Source organism: Schistocerca cancellata, chromosome 6, assembly GCF_023864275.1.
Source record: "Schistocerca cancellata isolate TAMUIC-IGC-003103 chromosome 6, iqSchCanc2.1, whole genome shotgun sequence".
NCBI lineage: Eukaryota > Metazoa > Arthropoda > Insecta > Orthoptera > Acrididae > Schistocerca > Schistocerca cancellata.
Window position 1 is genome coordinate 296219491 of NC_064631.1, and position 21101 is coordinate 296240591.

Sequence of the window (21101 nt, forward strand, 5' to 3'; positions counted from 1 at the left end):
ACTAACTTTTTATTCCGATAAATTCTATAACCTAAACACACCATTACATATTTCTAAAACAATTACACATGAGAAACTCCGCCCAGAGGGCATGCCTTTACATTGGTGATTCTCGATCTTATGGTCTCGTAATTATTTAACGCTACAGTGCACTTCCTGGATAGGATGCTGGATCTTCCGCTATACCTCACACTTAGACTGCACACGCTATTTCTTAAATATTTCCAACTTATAGTACACACGCTAGTAATTCAGCTTAAGCACTCGGAAGTATTTAAACTTGTTGCTACACGTGGTTTCATTGTGACCGTTTGTCACTTCCGGAGATTACTACGATCCCCTTAATATTACCTGCCTGACATTTAATTCTCCCCACAAAAGTTTCTGAAATAGAGAAATTATTATTCCAAACTACTCTTGAATATTTCACATGCATACCATGTCTCCACTCTTCTTTCTTTACTCTTCTTTACGGAGCACACGTAAGACAGGTCTTACCAACACTAGATCCAGCGGCAGAGTGCTGAAACATGGCCGATCTCGCACCTCCGCCAAGGTGGGGGAGCACCATGCTACCGTATTTGTCAGCCACACTTCAGGTGCTCAAAGCTCAGGTAAATTTCATCTCTTTGGTTCCACCAAAGGTGACCAAAGGACCGTCTCAAAGATGATCATATATTGCGCATTCACTATCTGTGGTTAGCAGACGACCATACATTCATTAATTTCGCAAATCCCACCAAATTGGATGTAGGGATTTATTTAGTGGAAGTGCACATGTGATCGATTAGTCATTCTTTCCTACACTGGTATCCGGCTTCGGTGTATTAACCGAAATTGAGTTATTATTAGAAAAAATGTTCTGACACGAATAACGAAGAATGTTGTACCTATTTTCAATGTCGGGCGGTACTGTACCCTTTCGAACGTATTCATTAGCAGCTCTTAGAAATTGAATGACACCTTTAAATATTGTAGAGCTGTGAGACACCATCTCCACACAGAATTAGGAAAAGCTGACAATGATATCTGAAACAAACCTTCACGCCCAAAGAAACACAACTGTCCCCCTTCGTTTCATGTCTCGATAAGTTTATGGAGCAGTAGCCTTCTAGGTCTTCTGGAAGGCATTCCTTTAACACCTTAGTTTTCGGTTTCTTAAGAGATAGAATGTAACATACCACAAAAATAAAATTTTACAAAGATGAGATCAGCCTGGCAATTAATGTTCAGCATTAGAGTTCAGTACGTGCTTTTGTTAGGTGGTTAAATTATCATGGCCTGAAAGTATACGTTCAGTGGGCACATCTACAGCTATATCTGCATACACTGATCAGTCATAACATTATGACCACAGACCTAGTAACACTTCTTTCATGTATCAGCTCTGCATTGTGCCCCATGTTGTGGGGTTAATCTAAAATTACAAACTTCAAGAATAAAACAAGTGGCAATGTCACAAATTGTTTCAGATCGTCAGCCAGTACCTTTCGCGTGGTACCTCATGATGCCTATAGTTACGATGCTGGTTGTCATCAGGACCGGAGCTTCTGTCGCAGAAACGTACCTCGACGTCCAGATTCCGGACAACAGGGCACTGGTAAGGCTGTAAACGCTAGGAGAGACTACTACAAATTTGTTCAAAGTAAAGTCTGATTCAGGGTCCTGCTCCAATGAAGCTTAAATTTCTCTAAGTATTTTCGATAGTTTGAATGAAGAATTGCTTCAAAATTGATTTTTCAAGGAACTAATTATCAAAAGTACTGCTGGGTTCCTAAACATGGGAAGTTGATGTTCGCTAACGTCTCAGAAATGTGTACATTAAAGAGAGATGAAAATATTTAAAATGTTGTCACTTGTACTTAAGTGACATATTTTAACTTGGTTTCTGTTTGTTCAACACTTGTGCCTCCCATGAGACTTGCCATTGACGGATACCTCTCACCTAAAGTTTGTTGCGCTTCAATTACGTGCACGCTCGTAACAGTACTACTTGCCTTAATTTCTGTTCAGTACTTTCTAATAGATTCTCTTGTAATAATATGAATGTGTTGAAGAGAGCATTCAGCTACACCCCAATCACAGTGGTACCATATACTGCAGTCATATGACAGGTATGATAGTGTAACCTCCCCCTCACTTATCGACCTTAATGTCAGTGAAAATTAAACCGCGTGCACCTAATGGAAATTTGGGAAAAGCAATCGTCACCGAAGTTTGTCGGTAAAGAGGAAGGAAAGGGTTACATCTAAATGAAAGGAAAAATGCAAATTAAATTGGTGAAAATTAATTTTGAGAAAAGGGTAAAATTAATAAAGTAAATGTGCGGTCGTTACGTTAACAATTAATTGGCGTTAATTAGATATTTGAGATTTGGGGAAAATTACGGTTGCCAGTCCTGTGGACAACTACTATAACTGAAAATAAGAGATTGTGTGTGGGCGGGGGGGGGGGGAGAGGGAGACGATATATAATAGAATGAAGTAATACAGGCTGTATATCAGTTGGTACATATTTAGATACATATTTAGATCTTAGCTCTTGGCACTGGAAAGAGCAGGGGACTGTAAAAACATCACTGGCTGATAAACAAATGATTGTTAATGTGATGGTAAGTGTTAAGTATCTGAAGAATTCTATGTTTTCCACAGGTGAGCTGGCTTGAAACACAGCGCAACAACCTGGAACAACTTCAGACTTCAACAATGGGAAATATTCGCACCCAGTGTGTCAACGAAGGTGTAAGTTACTCCTCTAGCAGTATCCACGAACAACTTCCTGAAATTGTGTAAGACTGTCATGGAAAGCTGTAACCTGGTGGGGTGAAGTATCACGTAACTAAAACTGCGAGACAGGACATGGTAAGAGCTGAAAATTGCCTCACAACGTTATCCTCAGCAATGCCCTACTAACAGTATGTCACTGCGCAAAAGAAAAAGAATAGATGCACCGAATTGCCAAAAGGATGCATTTTCCCCTCGAGGGTCTTGCAGCAGATCTTTCCAAAGGTACAATACATATTTGACGCTACTAGTGTCTCCAGTGGAACGGTAAATAGAAGAGAACGTCTACAACGCAGCTTCCCTGCACTGTGCAACGATTTTGAGTATAATGTTCGCAGTCATTATTTCTGTGTACATCAATTATTTTATTGCATAAATAAGTCATTAGATACCATTTTGCTTCTAACAGCAAATGCATGTGAGAATACATGGTTGTATGCATCACTTACTCTGATTTTACATTCATGTGAGTATGTAATTAATCAGACATGGTAGCTAATAGTGCGATGATTTAAATACGCTGCTGTGGAACAATGTCTTAAGTAATGTGGAATCTGAAAAAGCATTTATTTCCCGTTGCCTCCTGTATACCCCAGTTTAGGGGCAGTTTCCCCACGCCAAGGGCTACAGTGCCTTGAGCCTCAATCTGGTTCTCCACCCTCAGGGACATGGCCGCTGGCAGAAGGATCACTATTTAGGCAGAAACCCTTCAGCCGTCAGTACTGATAAGTTGAGCAGTGGCCGATATGTAACCTAGGACCTATGACATTTTAATTAGTTAAATACTCTGCCCCAAGACCTCGATGACAAGTCAAGCGGCTGCACTCTCAGTACCTGCCAATATGGCACTTGAGTTCAATATGCGTCAGCGCCCAGGTGTGCGGAGAGAAACGGCTTCTAGGTAACTTACTCTCATCAGATTGTTATCTAGTAAACACTAAAATGGTTTCTGGTATATGAACCACTATAGTCAATTCCTATGTGACACAAACGTTAAATTTCTGCTGCAGGTCCCCTTGCAGAGGTTGATGAACACGTGGCCCTTCAACATCGTGAACAGCGCAGCGCAACTACTTGGAATCGTACCGATGAGAGCTGATCAGGTAGGTAACGTAACCTTACTAAAAAACTCCCCCCTTCCAAAAATGTGCTTCCAATATAATGGCATTTCAGTTGGTGATACCATCTTGGGACGTACAAATATGGCGCTGCGTGCCTAGGTTCTAGACAAGTTTTAAGGAAACTAATTCTGCAAAATAATTCAGTTCCCAAATATAGTGCTCTCGTTATTTGTCAAATTACCGTTCTTCTTAGTCCTCGATGAAAATGTAACGGGCCATAGATAAATTTACTGGTGACTGACACACGAGAACTTAAACAACCGCAATAAAGAGGTTTCAAATGACCTGAAACAGTAAGACACACTCGAAGAATTTAACTGAGCTAAATAACATGTACATTCACCGCAAGCGGCTGTATATATCCTGGCAGAGTTCTTCATAATATTAGCAATTTCCGGTCTTCGTCCCTTGATATGTTGGTTTAGCAGAAATTTCTCTCCCTTGGTAGGCATCCTAATAACAAAGAGTTCGTACGGAAAAGCAATGCTTCCGAATTTTCTGTTCTATAATATTGGTTGAGTCATGTATATTACTCGGTAGACTTCCCCGCTTCGCCGGCCGGTGTGGCCAAGAGGTTCTAGGCGCTACAATCTGTAACCACGCGACCACTAAGGTCGCAGGTTCGAATCCTGCCTCGGGCATGGATGTGTATGATGTCATAAGGTTAGTCACGTTTAAGGAGTTCTAAGTTCTAGGGGACTGATGACCTCAGATGTTAAGTCCCATAGTGCTCAGAGCCATTTGAGCTTCCCCGCTTCCTGACTCAAGTTGCAATCCTCTCCCACTGTGGGACACAATTGTAGTGTGCAGCATGGCAATGTATAACGTAACTGTCGGAATTAGGAGAAATAGCGCCAATGGTATGTTGGAGCGAAATAAAATTGGCATCCCTGCACATGCCTACGTTTAATGTGTAATTGCCAGAAGTTTCATTGTTATGTCTCAGTTACTCGTAAGCGCGTATGAAGTAGAACGCTGTGTCGCACAGCAGGCGAATTTTCGGGTGGCAGAGTTAGGGGAGCAACGTGTTCTAATGACGCTCCCTTAGCCACTAGGAAAAATTAAGTATTCCTGATAAGAACAAAAAGGACAAGCAGCCTCGAAACTTTCCGCTGCAAAATTCATTGTAGCTACTATTCCCTACTCTTACCAGGTACTCTATCCTTCCTAGTTTTAATGATTTAAATAAATCTGTCCTCTGGTGTTAATTTTGAATATGAAAACTGCAACTGACTCCATCAAAAATAAAATATTAAGTGCTGTGGATCTTCTGTCTTGGCTGAAAAAGAGTAAATTATTATTGCAGTAATGCGTGACGTCTCCGGAGTGCAATCGAGGGCACCTAAAGTTACAGTTCTTCTTAGCAGCCAGGGTAAGAAACAGCTTTCCTAGATCTCCATCGTAACGTAGCTCTGAAAAAATTCTTGACGCTGTTACTGAAAAGCAAGACAGACGGATACGATTCGGAACAACTATGATATCTGTCGGTAGGGCAAGTTCCACACTTCTTTGCTCCTCACAAGAGAGAACCTGGTCATAACAAAAGTGTATGAAATCTTATGTGACTTAACTGCTAAGGTCATCAGACCCTAACCTTACACACTAAAACTAAATTACCCTAAGGACAAACACGCACATCCATACCCGAGGGAGGACTCGAACCTCCGCCGGGACCAGCCGCACAGTCCATGACTACAGCGCCTAGACCGCTCGGCTAATCCCGCGCGGTGGTCATTCCAAAAGACCGTGTTATTAAATTGGGATCGCACAGTACTACCTAGAATTAAAGTCCTCTGTTTGCTTGCACTTCGTATCGTAATAACTAGGAGAGGAAAGATGAGCATGAGAATCACTTCAGAAATGACAGCAATTTATTTTAAGATAAGTTATTTCATAAAACCATTCTTCTCAGTGCTAAACTATTATAGCATATATTGAGCTTCTTATAAGAGCGCACACTGGCAAAAATTAATATTTTCTGATATTTCGCAGCAATGGCGGCTGTCGTTATTTAACAATAGTACACCTTTTAAAATACGTCCTTAGTTGTGTCTACTATAAGAAGAAAATCATTAGTGGGGTCACGGAATAAACTAGTTTGTTAAACATCACGGAACGCTAATAGATCAACGATGTTTAAAATGCTGCGCTCTCACAGGCCGAAGCAATAATTTATTTTCAACTGAGTTTCTCTGATAATGGAAAATGGAAATGTCGTGTGGCTAGGGCCTCCCGTCGGGTAGACCGTTCGCCTGGTGCAAGTCTCTGATAATGATTCATAACGTTTAATAAAATACTACGAAGTACACCGTTTAACATTATTGTAGTGGTAAGTAACAGCACATTGCTGGAAAAAAATTTCGAACCGTCGTATCACGGTTGGCGTTACACGTTATGAAGTGATACTCTAGAGTCTGCATTAATTTTGCGTGTAACTCAAGAAAAGTCTACAGATACATCAAACGAAGCAGGACGTATACGGTAATGAGCGATTAAGCCGTCCTCGGTATTATGGTTAACACGGTTTAAAAATGACCGGACAGAAGTTAAAAGATAACCCTCGCCCTTTGACGTCTACCGACGACGTTCATATCAGGAACATAAACGAAATTGTGTGTGCCAATCTAAGAAGAGTGTAACATTTCAGTTGGATCGTGTCGTTAAGTCTGACACAACATATTGGAAAGCATCGTTTTGCGGCCAATTTCGTCCCACGTCTCAAGACGAGACATTCGCCTCGCAATCTGTGAAGAGCTTTTGGATCGCGGAAATGATATTCCTCAAGACAATCATAACTGGTGACGAGACATGGGTCTACGGTTATGATGAGACCAACCTATGAGTTGGGAGAGCTCGTCAGGTCAGGTCAAACGTCAGACGTCAAAGCCATGCTGATAGTTTGACTTCGAAGGATTAGTTTCATCATGAATTCGTGCCACAGGGCCAGACTGTCAATATATAGTACTATCGGGACGCGTTGCGACGCATGTGAGAAAATAAGGAAACGGCATGAAATGTGGCGAGACAGTCCATGGCTCTTGCATTACGATAACTCACCCGCAAATTCCACCCTGTTGGTGCGAGACTACTGCACAAAAATCGAAATCGCTATGCTGACTCATCGTCCGTACTCTACAGGACCTGGCACCTACAGACCACCTTGATTTCCAAAGTTGAAAATCCCGTTGAAAAGACGAAGATTTGCGACGATGGAAGAGAGAAAATTCAGACGGCGCTTCGCGCAATCCAGCAACACGCGTACCAAGACTTATTCCGGAAGTCGAAACGGTGTTGCGAGCGATGTATCAATTGTGGAAGAGAGTATTTCGAAGGAAACCATGTACAATAACTAAAAAGTAAGCACAGAAAAATTTTGTGCACATAGTCCCGGAATTTTTTTGAACAGACCTTAGAGGTATGCCGAACGTTTGTAAAGCGCTCAGACTTAGTGGCTGAAATCTGGGAAGTGCGTCTACTGGTGTCTGTACTTCGTAAGGACTCTCAACAAGAGTTCTCAGCTCATTGTCTAGTGGTAGTGTTGCCTCTGAATCGAGGTGTCCCGGGTTTAATTCCCGGCAGGGTTGGGATTTTCTTCCACCAGGAACTGGGTGTTGTCATCATTTCATTCAGGTACTGGCGAGACTGGAAGGTGAAGATATTCGTAATTTGTACGGGCGCCGATAACCACGCCGCTGAAGTCCCACTACCTGAATAATCATCTGAACACAGTAATAATTAGGAATTCGTCACAATAGTTCCTTTAGATACTTCGGTATTTCCCAGAACTCAAAATTCAGCTAGTTCCTCCATTGACCTATAGTCTCAAATGACGTGATCCTATATTCGTCCTCAAATATTGTAGCCAGATACTGTGTATTCTGTTCAGTATAGGCATTGCACTGAATTTATCCAAATTTTAGAACTTCTGTTTATTACAAAAACAGGAGTGTCCTTACTGTCGTCAAAGTGTACTTAACTGTACACGAGAGCAGTTAACGAACACCACAAAACAAAAGAATCGTATGCGATTCGTTTATGTCAACACTAGTTAACTGTAACTAGTCAACCTCGATATTATTGCACTTGGCCATTACCGGAAACACTTGGTGATTTTACGGTAAATAAGTACAATGGTGACTAAGAAAATGAATCTGTTAATGGTTCCAGATCAGGTGTGCATAATGTCAATCCCGATTACGTACTGAATCAATATAAGCCGACTGACGCCTTCTCATTCCCAGGTGCAATATTATTATGGTCGACTAATACCCTTAGGCGGAGCACATCCGATGTTAAATTTGTAAACACGCATCTAATATAATTTGAGTTGCACTGGTTAAATTGTTAAGCCCAATCAGTACTACTTCAAAGAATGTAAACCAGAGAAAATGTAGTTCAAGGATTCAAATCATATATTTCAGCATTTAATAACCTTCCTCTGTTCTAAAATTCTTCATAGTGACCCTTACCCTCAGAGTATCTCTTCTCTCCCTTTCTACTCCATCTGGTCTTTATTCATAGAACAGGCGTTAATCACGCTCCGATCGATGGTGTAAAATGATTTTACAGGACACACATTTGCAGTCACACAAACTCTATTTAGTACTTCAGTTCTGCTAGTATTTCCCTCCATGAAATAGAAAACTGCATTTATTTTTAGTACTTCCAGTCCACACAATGTACTTCAACATCTAATTCAAACCTTTCTATCAAATTGATACCTTTCACACCCTATTTTTCCATCACACTTACCCAGTAGTTCATGGTTTGCAAAAAACCTGAATGTGGTCTAAATATTCTTAACAGGTTCTGACGGTGTGTTAACGTGAATGTTGCATTTATTCCGATGGACGTAACACCAATACTCGTCCAGGCACAGACGGTGCGTTTCTTGGTGGTGGATAGCTTGTAAGAGAAATTTTGCCAACACAGCACACCTCACACTCTCTCAAACAATACAACTGAAGAGAATGAATTGCTTGAAGAGTAAGGTCGCCTTTCTTCCTCTTAGTCGTTTTCCATCCTCAAAAGTTTCACATTTCCTCTTCAGTAAGCAATGAAGCCTAGCATCAAGTATATTTTGGATAGAGCCAACTTAACTGCTGGATTATCTATTATTTGATTATCTTGACCATCTAGACCTTTATCTATTACAGCTCTGAAAGAAGTACCCATCACGATTGCCCAAACGTCTGAAAGGGGATGTAGCTGCGAGTCAAGATTTCCATATTTTATTTTATTTCTAGTGCTGCGATCAAGATAACTTATCCACAACAGATTGCTCTGTAAATGAAGACACAATCAATTTTTTTCCAACCCAAATCCGTCATCCTCCTTAATTAGAGCACTCAATTCCTGGTCTTCCATTCGTAATGTTCCCTGTTGGTTCTTGTACATATAGTGTATTACGTCTTTCCCTATGGCTTACTCCTACCGTCATAATTTCGAATATCTAGCACCACTCTGCCTTTTCAAACACATTTCGAGATCAGTAAATCCTAGGAACGAGTCTAGCCTTTCCTTGAGCCTTGTTTCCACTATCAACCATGACGTAAAAACTGCTGATTACTCCTTGACCATCAGCTTACATTCTGGAAAGATAATCTCGCAGCTCCTAGATTTTTCTTTTCCGTACTTCTGTGTATTGTCTTTGTCAGCAACCTGGACACTTCAGCTGTCAAGTTAACTGAGCTTAACAAATGCCCTCGCTATTTTCAGAAATGTGTGGATACCATTTCTGTTAAAAAACTGTTAACCCGTTCATACAACATGGAAAGAGGGCAACCTGCAGTAATGTCATTTGTCGTTTGATTACATTTATGCAAATAAAACCATGTTAAACACAGTAATGATCACTCGCTCGTAACAAACAGCCAAAGGGCAAAAATGTGTAACAGATATACACAAAATAGTGGCATTTCACGTTAAGAAAATAAGAATGAGGCCTCTGAACCTATTCACACATTGTCTGCACTAGACAAAGCTAAGCTGCTAATCGCAGAAACTTTTACAATTTATAGTGCAGTCAGTAATTTCACATAAGGTAACAAGTTATTTCATAGTAGCATTAACAGTGCCTTATACCAATAAAAGAAGCGAACATACTGCTAAAGCAGAATGTTTCTTCCTTTTTGTGATGTTTTAAAATTACACTAAAGTGCCTCTAGTACAGGGCTTCACAACATACGTGCTCGCGGGAGCAAGCTGTGAGCAGCAAGGCGCGAGCACAGAGCAGCGCGAGCACGCTACCCCCACTACCGGACCAGAGCGGCGAGTGGGGAAAGTCACGTGGGGCACACAACAGCTGCCGCCAGTCAATGTAAATCCGCGGCCACCTGCAGGGATGTCGTTGTTGTGGTCTTCAGTCCTGAGACTGGTTTGATGCAGCTCTCGATGCTATTCTATCCTGTGCAAGATTCTTCATCTCCCAGTACCTACTGCAACCTACATCCTTCTGAATCTGCTTAGTGTATTCATCTCTTGGTCTCCCCCTACGATTTTTACCCTCCACGCTGCCCTCCAATACTAAATTGGTGATCCCTTGATGCCTCAGAACATGTCCTACCAACCGATCCCTTCTTCTGGTCAAGTTGTGCCACAAACTTCTCCCCAATCCTATTCAATACTTCCTCATTAGTTATGCGGTCTACCCGTCTAATCTTCAGCATTCTTCTGTAGCACCACATTTCGAAAGCTTCTATTCTCTTCTTGTCCAAACTATTTACCGTCCATGTTTCACTTCCATACATGGCTACACTCCATACAAATATTTTCAGAAAAGACTTCCTGACACTTAAATCTATACTCGATGTTAGCAAATTTCTCTTCTTCAGAAACGCTTTCCTTGCCATTGCCAGACTACATCTTATATCCTCTACTTCGACCATCAGTTATTTTGCTCCCCAAATAGCAAAACTCCTTTACTACTTTTAGTGTCTCATTTCCTAATCTAACACCCTCAACATCACCCGACTTAATTCGACTACATTACATTATCCTCGTTTTTCTTTTGTTGATGTTCATCTTATGTCCTCCCTTCAAGACACCATCCATTCCGTTCAACTGCTCTTCAAAGTCCTTTGCTGTCTCCGATAGAATTACAATGTCATCGGCGAACCTGTTTTTATTTCTTCTCCATGGATTTTAATACCTACTCCGAATTTTTCTTTTGTTTCCTTTACTGCTTGCTCAATATACAGATTGAATAACATCGGGGATAGGCTACAACCCTGTCTTACTCCCTTCCCAACCACTGCTTCCCTTTCATGTCCCTCGACTCTTAAAACTGCCATCTGGTTTCTGTACAAATTGTAAATAGCTTTTCGCTCCCTGTATTTTACCCCTGCCACCTTTAGAATGTGAAAGAGAGTATTCCAGTCAACATTGTCAAAAGATTTATCTAAGTCTACAAATGCTAGAAATGTAGGTTTGTCTTTCCTTAATCTTTCTTCTAAGATAAGTCGTAAGGTCAGTATTGCCTCACGTGTTCCAATATTTCTACGGAATCCAAACTGATCTTCCCCGAGGTCGGCTTGTACTAGCTTTCCCATTCGTCTGTAAAGAATTCGTGTTAGTATTTTGCAGCTGTGGCTTATTAAACTGATTACTCGGTAATTTTCACATGTCAACACCTGCTTTCTTTGGGATTGGAATTATTATATTCTTCTTGAAGTCTGAGGGTATTTCACCTGTCTCATACATCTTGCTCACCAGATGGTAGAGTTTTGTCAGGACTGGCCCTCCCAATGCCGTCAGTAGTTCTAATGGAATGTTGTCTACTCCGGGGGCCTTGTTTCGACTCAGGTCTTTCAGTGCTCTGTCAAACTCTTCACGCAGTATCGTATCTCCCATTTCATCTTCATCTACATCCTCTTCCATTTCCATAATATTGTCCTCAAGTACATCACCCTTGTATAGACCCTCTATATACTCCATCCGCCTTTCTGCTTTCCCTTCTTTGCTTAGAACTGGGTTCCCATCTGAGCTCTTGATATTCATACAAGTAGTTCTCTTTTCTCCAAAGGTCTCTTTAATTTTCCTGTAGGCAGTATCTATCTTACCCCTAGTGAGATAAGCCTCTACATCCTTACATTTGTCCTCTAGCCATGCCTGCTTAGCCATTTTGCACTTCCTGTCGATCTCATTTTTGAGACGTTTGTATTCCTTTTTGCCTGCTTCATTAACTGCATTTTTATATTTTCTCCTTTCATCAATTAAATTCAATATTTCTTCTGTTACCCACGGATTTCTATTAGCCCTCGTCTTTTTACCTACTTGATCCTCTGCTGCCTTCACTACTTCATCCCTCAAAGCTACCCATTCTTCTTCTACTGTATTTCTTTCCCCCATTCCTGTCAATTGTTCCCTTATGCTCTCCCTGAAACTCTGTACAACCTCTGGTTCTTTCAGTTTATCCAGGGCCCATCTCCTTAAATTCCCACCTTTTTGCAGTTTCTTCAGTTTTAATCTACAGGTCATAACCAATAGATTGTGGTCAGTCCACATCTGCCCCTGGAAATGTCTTACAATTTAAAACCTGGTTCCTAAATCTGTCTTACCATTATATAATCTATCTGATAACTTTTAGTATCTCCAGGGTTCTTCCATGTATACAACCTTCTATCATGATTCTTAAACCAAGTGTTAGCTATGATTAAGTTGTGCTCTGTGCAAAATTCTACCAGGCGGCATCCTCTTTCATTTCTTAGCCCCAATCCATTTTCACCTATGTTTCCTTCTCTCCCTTTTCCTACACACGAATTCGTCACCCATCACTATTAAATTTTCGTCTCCCTTCACTATCTGAATAATTTCTTTTACTTCATCATACATTTCTTCAATTTCTTCGTCATCTGCAGAGCTAGTTGGCATATAAACTTGTACTACTGTAGTAGGTGTGGGCTTCGTATCTATCTTGGCCACAATAATGCGTTCACTATGCTGTTTGTAGTAGCTTACCCGCTTTCCTATTTTCGTATTCATTATTAAACCTACTCCTGCATTACCCCTATTTGACTTTGTTTATAACCCTGTAGTCACCTGAACAGAAGTCTTGTTCCTCCTGCCACCGAACTTCACTAATTCCCACTATATCTAACTTTAACCTATCCATTTCCCTTTTTAAATTTTCTAACCTACCTGCCCGATTAAGGGATCTGACATTCCACGCTCCGGTACGTAGAACGCCAGTTTTCTTTCTCCTGATAACGGCATCCTCTTGAGTAGTCCCTGCCCGGATATCCGAATGGGAGACTATTTTACCTCCGGAATATTTTACCCAAGAAGACTCCATCATCATTTAATCATACAGTAAAGCTGCATGCCCTCGGGAAAAATTACGGCCGTAGTTTGCCCTTGCTTTCAGCCGTTCGCAGTACCAGCACAGCAAAGCCGTTTTGGTTAGTGTTGCAAGGCCAGATCAGTCAATCATCCAGACTGTTGCCCCTGCAACTACTGAAAAGGCTGCTGCCCCTCTTCAGGAACCACACGTTTGTCTGGCCTCTCAACAGATACCCCTCCGTTGTGGTTGTACCTACGGTACGGCTATCTGTATAACTGAGGCACGCTAGCCTCCCCACCAACGGCAAGGTCCATGGTTCATGGGGGGACCTGCAGGGATATCACAAATTATTACTGCGACAAATGAAACACATAAAGGAGAATGTACACATGCCACAAAATTTTATTAGCATAGTGTATGCCTCTACATTCGCATTAATTTGTGAACTGTTACACAATAAAAGATGTCACTGAAGTGTGGGATTATCGGTTATCTTGTACTTTTGCCCTTTACAATTGCGTCTATGTTAGGAGTAATTGTTCTCGTGCATTTTAGGCGCAGCGTGCAGTTTAAGTTTCGATCAGACAATGCGTTTCTCAGAAGCGCTTTGTTAAATTTCATTGCAGAGAACAGTTATTCAAATATACGTGGAACCGAACATTGATATTATTGTAGCCGCCAGTTTGTGCAAACGAGGAAATCTATCCTGAGGGAAGTGTCTGTAGAATTCCAAAATGTTTTTCTTGTTCTGAAATTTGTCTCTGTATCCTCTGTCACACTGCAAGTCAATAATTTCTTGCTGCAGCTCAGGACGACTCTCTTAAATATTCGCTGAATATGGAGAGAACAGATCAAAATCACTGTCTAGTGCTGTCAGATCTTGAAAGCGCTGATCAACTAAACTATGTGAATAACGTTCAGTCTTTGTGAACATCTTGCATGGATGATAATTTAGGAAAATGAGCTAGGTTTACTGTTTCCAGCTGACTCACCCAAAGTGTCAATTTCATTTCAAAAGCTCGTATTCGATCTATGAAATTGAGTAATTAGCAGATCTTTACCTTGTAGTAAAATGTTCAAAGCATTCAGATGGCTAGTGAAATCTGCTACGAACGCGAGATTACATTCAAACGTGCGCGCGCATTTCCCCTCCCTCCCTACTCCGCGACCTTGCACCTGCTCGCGAGCATGTGCCTGAGCAGACGCGAGTACTCGCGCTCAAAACCGGACAGTTGTTAAGCCCTGCTCTAGAAGATAGGTGAAAGCAATAAAATTGCAGTTCAGGCTAAAGCCAGTTAAAAGAAACTCCTTCAAATAAATGATGAATCCCTAATGGTTCAGAGAAAGCTGTTACGTAAATATAATATTCTGTTAAGCAAGATGTTTTGAGGGAAGGGATAAAATTTTGAATAAGAATACATGGCGTAAAATATAAAAGAGAACTTAAGTTGCTCGCTCCAACAGACGGCCTGAACTACTATGCCTCGGTGAATCCTCCATATGACGACGCAAGACGACGGCGCGTGACCTTAACGGGTCCCCGCGCCGGTTACGCTCAAAGAAGTCGGCAGCTAGGTGAGTTAGCTCTGTGCTGTTAACAAAAGGCAATAAATGAGTGCCAAACAAGTGATTTAACAATTATAAGTGAAACCCTTACAAGAAAATATCAAAGAGTGCGTAGAGTAGCAACTTACCTTTAACTCGCGTAACAAAAATTTCTATTCGAGAAATGCGAACGCGAGAATTAAAGGCAGCCTCAAGCTTTAATAAACTTGCTAGTCACAATTACAATCAGAGGCGCAGAGACAAATACAGCTGATAACTGTCAAGACACCAAGCGGTTTGTTGGCGTATATTACCATAACGCAAGAACGAAGGAGCTTACCTCTCCAGAACTGCAATTAAACAAATTCTCACGCCCATTAGCTGCTTACGCAAAACTTCAAGCAAGGAAATCTATAACGCAATTTGCAATTAGACATATAAGGTATAAATCCACCCCTGCACATAAAAAATAGACGCAATTGCTAAAATAACCAGCAGCAGAAAATGACTAGTAAATTGAACTGACTTTAGAATCGGGTGGTCATGTGGCTTATTAGACGTTCCAGTTCAGAATTTCACGTAGCCATCTGTAAGAAAACTGTCCCAATTACATCACAAAATTGTGTAAAGAATATTGAAGGACTAAAATTAACGAAACTCTTATTAAAAAGGGTGGACACAAACATTTAAATAAAAGAGGGCAATCTTCAAAGTAATCATCCATACAATAAAAATACATTTAATGTAACTGTGTTCACTTCATATGTGTTAGACATAAAATATTTAAATCTACTGTAGCTGGACTTCAGAGACCAAATTACACATGCAACAAATAACGCAGAAAACGGCCCTTAGAGTGGCCCTGAAAGGCACAAAACGCAATTTTTTAAAAATAACAAATAAAAAGTGGGGCTCAATTAATGATCACATCAAATCCAGCCCATCAAGAAGCCACCAAGACCAGGCAAAGCCAGAAGCTCTAGTAATAAGACCACTGCGCATCGGAGGTGCAAAAGGCGAAGGAAAGTTGAATATTGTCAGGACAGCGTTAAATATCCAGTCACGCACACCACTGAAACGCCCGAATCACAAACAAAGGGACGTCAAGACTAATAGATGTGATATAACGGGGTGCTCTCCCCCCAAAAATTGCAGCAGGTGAGAAACGCTAAGGCCGTGACCAAAACAAGCACCTGAGAAACACAGCTGCCGCTGGTATCCGGGCTGCTGGTCCACCATACCCAGCTGTTCGCTTGCTCTTGACGTACTGTCGCCCTCTGCGTACAGCCGCCTCCTCGGTGCACCGCCAGAGACGTTTTTTCACACGGGGAATCGATACACAGAAGGAAATTGGGCGCCATACGCACACATGACTACACAAGGCTGTGAAGAATCGACAAAGAGCCGTCGCCATGGCTCAGGTAAGTACCTTGACATGCAGAGGGTAAAATCTGGAATAGCATTTGGTAGACACTGTCCCGAACATCATTAGAAATTACTGAAGTTCATATCTTTCTCCATACATAGTGGTCTGGGGTAAGACCCTTAAAGCTGCGGGACAGCAAAGCTTGGAGTACGGTGGTGAAGACCAGTTGGCGCTCTGTGCACTACTGAAACAGCATTAATAGGACACACATGTTACAGCTAAATCTTCTCTGCATCCATAGCGAGACATTGGATGTAGTACACAGCCTTGGAACATGCCGACTCGTACACGACAGGTTTCGAGGCCATTATCTCCACAGCTAAAGCTCATCTAATAACGCTAATCCATACAGGGCAGACATGACTTGCACAGTGCTTACTGCTAGGGCAGGCACTCTCATGGATGGCAAAGGGGTGTGATAGGGCAAACTCGAGTAAATCTGCACGTGAGTCAGTTATGAACAATTACGTCACGACCTCTCCACCAGAGGCTATGGGGGCTGGTATCTGCTCAGAGATGCAAATAGAGGTCGGCAGCCTTTACTGCAGATCATGGATACAGCAACAGGTTGACAGTGCACACAACACCACGACCTCGGCACTCAGCAAGCCAGAGCTACGGTAAGTAGGCTGTTTAGGTTTTTATGTTGGTAACGTCATGTAGCGCTCTGTATGAAAATCATGGGCTGTGCGGTGTGTAATCCGTGGTTGCTTTGCATTGTTGTAATATTCGCTGTTGCAGTGTTGGGCAGTTGGATGTGAACAGCGCGTAGCCAGGGGGGCGCAGAAAGTTATGCGCAGAAAGCAACGTTTTCTCAGTTGTGCGCATGACGTCACGGTGGAAGCAGCTGTGCCAAACAGTACACAGTTCGAATTGTGTGTGATTGTTTTTCTTGTGTTTTGTGTTTGAAGGAGTATTTTGATTCAGTTCTTTCTTCTGAGGTACTCAGTCAACAGCGGAAACATTCGGAATTCGGGAGTGTTAACGGTTTTTGCTGTAATTGATATTTGATTCGGAACTGAAATAGTTAGCGATAGTGGACAGCGGAATCAACATTGTGTTCGCCAGCTCTATAGTTTATGGTTCGTCCTGTGAAATTATTATTGGAGAATCTACATGTGAGTGAGAAAATTAATTTTTACAATGCCAGGCTGTGCTGTAAAGACCTGTTTTTCCTACAACTGGAGCACAAAGGGAACTGACATAATGTATCACAGTTTCCCGCGTAATGAAACATTACAAAAACTGTGGTTGTCGAAATGTTGTAGGAAAGACAGTGTAAATGTTGCGCTTGCAAGAATATGTTCTCGCCATTTCGCAGAAACAGATTACTTACGGGATTTACAGTGCGAATTGCTTAATTTGCCCCGAAAAACAATGCTCAAGCCAGATGCAGTTCCTTTGTGAAATTTGCCGTGCAGTAGTGCGACTGTCAGTGTCACCCGCAACAGAAGACAGAACCAAACGGTATAAGAAACGAGAACTACATAAGAAATCTCTGGAAAAGCTGTCACCAAATAAGAAACATCATAATAAGAGCACATGTACAGATGAGTTTTTTTCAGACACAGATAAAGTTACTTTGACGAATACTATAGCGGCTTTAGAAAGAAGGAATGCTGTTCTTACAAAAAAGTGTGTGTAACTTCGAGCTCTTAAGTAAATTCATTTCAATGCGATTAAATGAATAGTTTCTGATTTATTTGAGCCGAGGATTCGAATTTCAAGTGTGTGTCAGTGTGGTTGTGATCTGACATTTTACCGATGTGTGAGGCATAAGCTGCGAAAGAATATAACTCATCAGTTTTAACTGTAATATTTTAGCAGCAGAAAAGCAGTTTAGACATTTCATTTCTGGTATAAACAAAATCTTCTGCCAAAAACTTGACGTAAACGCGCATGCCGTGTCGTCTGCTTGTGAGCGCTTGCTTCCACGCTGACGTCACTAGGCCAGCCAATGGCAGAGCAGAGCGCTTACTGCCCAACCTTATTATTTAGTAACCTTGCGCGTAGCGTTGTGCAGTTGGAGGTGAGCCGACAGCAGTGGTGGATGTGGGGAGTGAGACGGCTTAGTTTTGAGAGCGGATGATCTGGACGTGTCCATCAGAGTAAATTTGTAAGACTGGATGTCATGAAATAAAACTATATATATATAATGCTAAATATGCATATCAGTAATTAGAATCTTTTATTTAGCTGGCAGTATTGGCGCTCGCTGTATTGCAGTAGTTATAGTAACGATTTTTGAGTTAAGTGATTCATAAAAGGTAGAGGTTATTGTTAGTCAGGGCCATTCTTTCAAACAATGTATTTACCTTAATAGTGTTTTATATGTATGTATGTATGTATGTATGTTCATGACATCCAGTCCTAAAACTTTCTCTGACGGACACACGTCCAGATCATCCGCTCTCAAAACTCCATCACTCTCCCCTCATCCACCACTGCTGGCAGCTCACCTCCAACTGCGCAACGGTACGCGCTGTTAACAACCAACTGCCCAACACTAAAATAGCAAATTCCAACAATGCAAACCAGCCACAGACTACACACTGCAGTCAGTGATTTTCATATAGAGCGCTACATGGCGTTATCAACATAAAAACCTAAACAGCCTACTTAAAATAAAAGCTCTGAAGACTTAAGATGGATGAGATGTTGACAGCTCACAGCGACCAGGTTCAACATACCGGGCAAGCAGCAATCCTGAAAGTAGACACCTGCCGAATGATAGGCAGTAAATCACAGATGGTGGCCTGTGTAGGCTGGTATCATCGCTGGTTTATTGTAACTGAAACGGATGTGGGCTTTGAAGCCTGTCCATCCGGGGCAATGACGTTGTCTTACTGAGGATGATCTCATGTGTCCCCATTTTCTAGTCTTGCCAGCATCCTTCTTCACACTTCGGTGTCAGAACAGTTGCTTCTAGGGCTTCAGTTCGGTTTTTCTACTAAGTTACTGTGCTCAAACGTGTTCTTCGGGAATATCTACTCAATCTTGCAGCATCTTGATATGTTGTCAGAACGATGTTGTGATCTCTCCTCAAAGAAGTTACAATGCTGAATCAACAATTCAGGCCTCTCTCAAGAGAGTGTGCCATATTGTTCAGTACACTCTCTCTGATCGCTACACGGCAAATTACCCTAGTTGTACTTGGCTTAGCGCTGGAGAAACCTTAAAGAAGATATTGCATCTGCGGTGTAACATGTACTTAACATAAATTGCTTATGGGGAAAATATAAATAAAACGTTCCAGACTGAACTTCCTCTGCCTGTATGTTCCAGCAACCATCAGAAGCCGAATCAACACGTATGCCTCATCAGGAACCTGTGGAGAGCTCCTCCCAGTCAGATACGTTGACCCAGATTAAGACAGAGGAACACGCAGCACCCAGTTCGAGAGAGGTTAGTACCGACTGCTATTGCCAGGATAACTATTTCTAGAAAATTGTTGAATAAAAAGCAGTTGTATCAGCAGTAAATGACTGGTACAGTGAAACGTACCTAAAAATAGGATACACTTAAGCTGTAATATTGTTCGGTACCAAGTTTATGGTGTCTACTTTATACAGCAAATGCCAAGTATAAATATTTAAGCAGGAAGTAATTCATTTATTAACCTTGTATCATTCTCTAGCTTGTTAGTGGAGGTAACACGTGTAACAGGTAATTACTGTTTAGATGTTTATCCACACCTGGCTTCCATTATATAGGGACCTCTGACGAGGTAGTAGGCATGAGGACAGCCTTATATTCTGAGAGGTCGCAGACAGTTTCCGAAGACCGAAAAACTGTCACGTGAATTATTTCGAAGTTCATTTCGTTTATCTGCGTCCATTCTCGTGGATAGTATCATGCCTTTAAATTGTAAGTTTATAATTAATATTTAGTATTTATTTATGTGCCCTTTCTCAGCATCATCCCTGAATAGGTGGTAAATAACTACCACTTATACCAGGACACGATGTCACCCACCCTGATCAGCATCTATGTCAATGATCCTATATACAACAGGGTTCTACTTTTCGATGGCACTAAGAGTTCTTCCAGCAAACAGTGAAAGGCTGAGTGTTAAGGAAGAAGCCGTTATAGTGTGGCTTTAAAATTTCCCGTATATTAAATGCACTGATCGGTCAGAACGTAATGAACACTTACCTAATACCCGGTATGGCCGCCTTTGGCATGGATAACAGTAGCGGCGCAGACTGGAAGCAATGAGACTTCGGTTGGTCGCTGGAGGGAACTGACCACACACACGCACACACACACACACACACACACACACACACACACACACACATTGTTCTGAGAGATTTCTGCAATTAATTAATTGTCCAATTCATTACACTCCTTAACAGTGTACTCCTGAACTTAAATTTCCACCTGTTTTAAGGATTGACATACAAAAACAGCTTCATGGTCCAGCAGCAACAGAACGCGTGCATATTTACCTTATTTATAAATCTGAGGAAGTTACGTTTGTACTGGGTTGCTTTTACAAGAAACTGTAAAAATATTGCTGCTCTTCTTTAGGTACCTTGGTTGACTATGGGGTGAGGAGCACCGAATGTTAATGAAATATCTTGCGATTGTACGCGTTGGGGGAGGGGGTGGGGGACAGGAGAAGAGGCAAAAGACACTTGTTTTATTAAATAATTTTTTATCTTACAAACTTTCTCCTTTCAGTTGCAAGAGGGGAATATTTATCTTTCCTAATGTGCGTGTTTAAAAAAGTTTAAGCTCAGCAACATTTTCTATGTATGAAGCTATTTTGTTCCCTGTTTAGAATTCCTTTCGTTGAAAACGACTGTAATCTAATGACTGGCAACAGTTGGGACATTTATACATGTAGATTAGTTCACATTTCCAGTGACTATGTCGAACGAAAATAAATAAATAAATGAAACGAGTCCATTGTAAGGGGGTTGGGGTAAGTTTCGATAACA

The 21101-nt window shown here is 41.4% G+C and overlaps 1 protein-coding gene across 1 annotated transcript in view; it reads left to right on the forward strand.

Moving 5' to 3' along the window:
• The window catches only part of LOC126088115 (uncharacterized), a 44914-nt gene that overhangs the window by 15515 nt on the left and 8298 nt on the right, over positions 1-21101 (forward strand). The window contains exons 2-5 of the mRNA XM_049906214.1: positions 1473-1600; positions 2652-2741; positions 3794-3886; positions 19441-19560. Of these exons, the coding sequence (XP_049762171.1) occupies positions 1473-1600; positions 2652-2741; positions 3794-3886; positions 19441-19560 (431 nt within the window). The remainder of the gene's footprint in view (positions 1-1472; positions 1601-2651; positions 2742-3793; positions 3887-19440; positions 19561-21101) is intronic.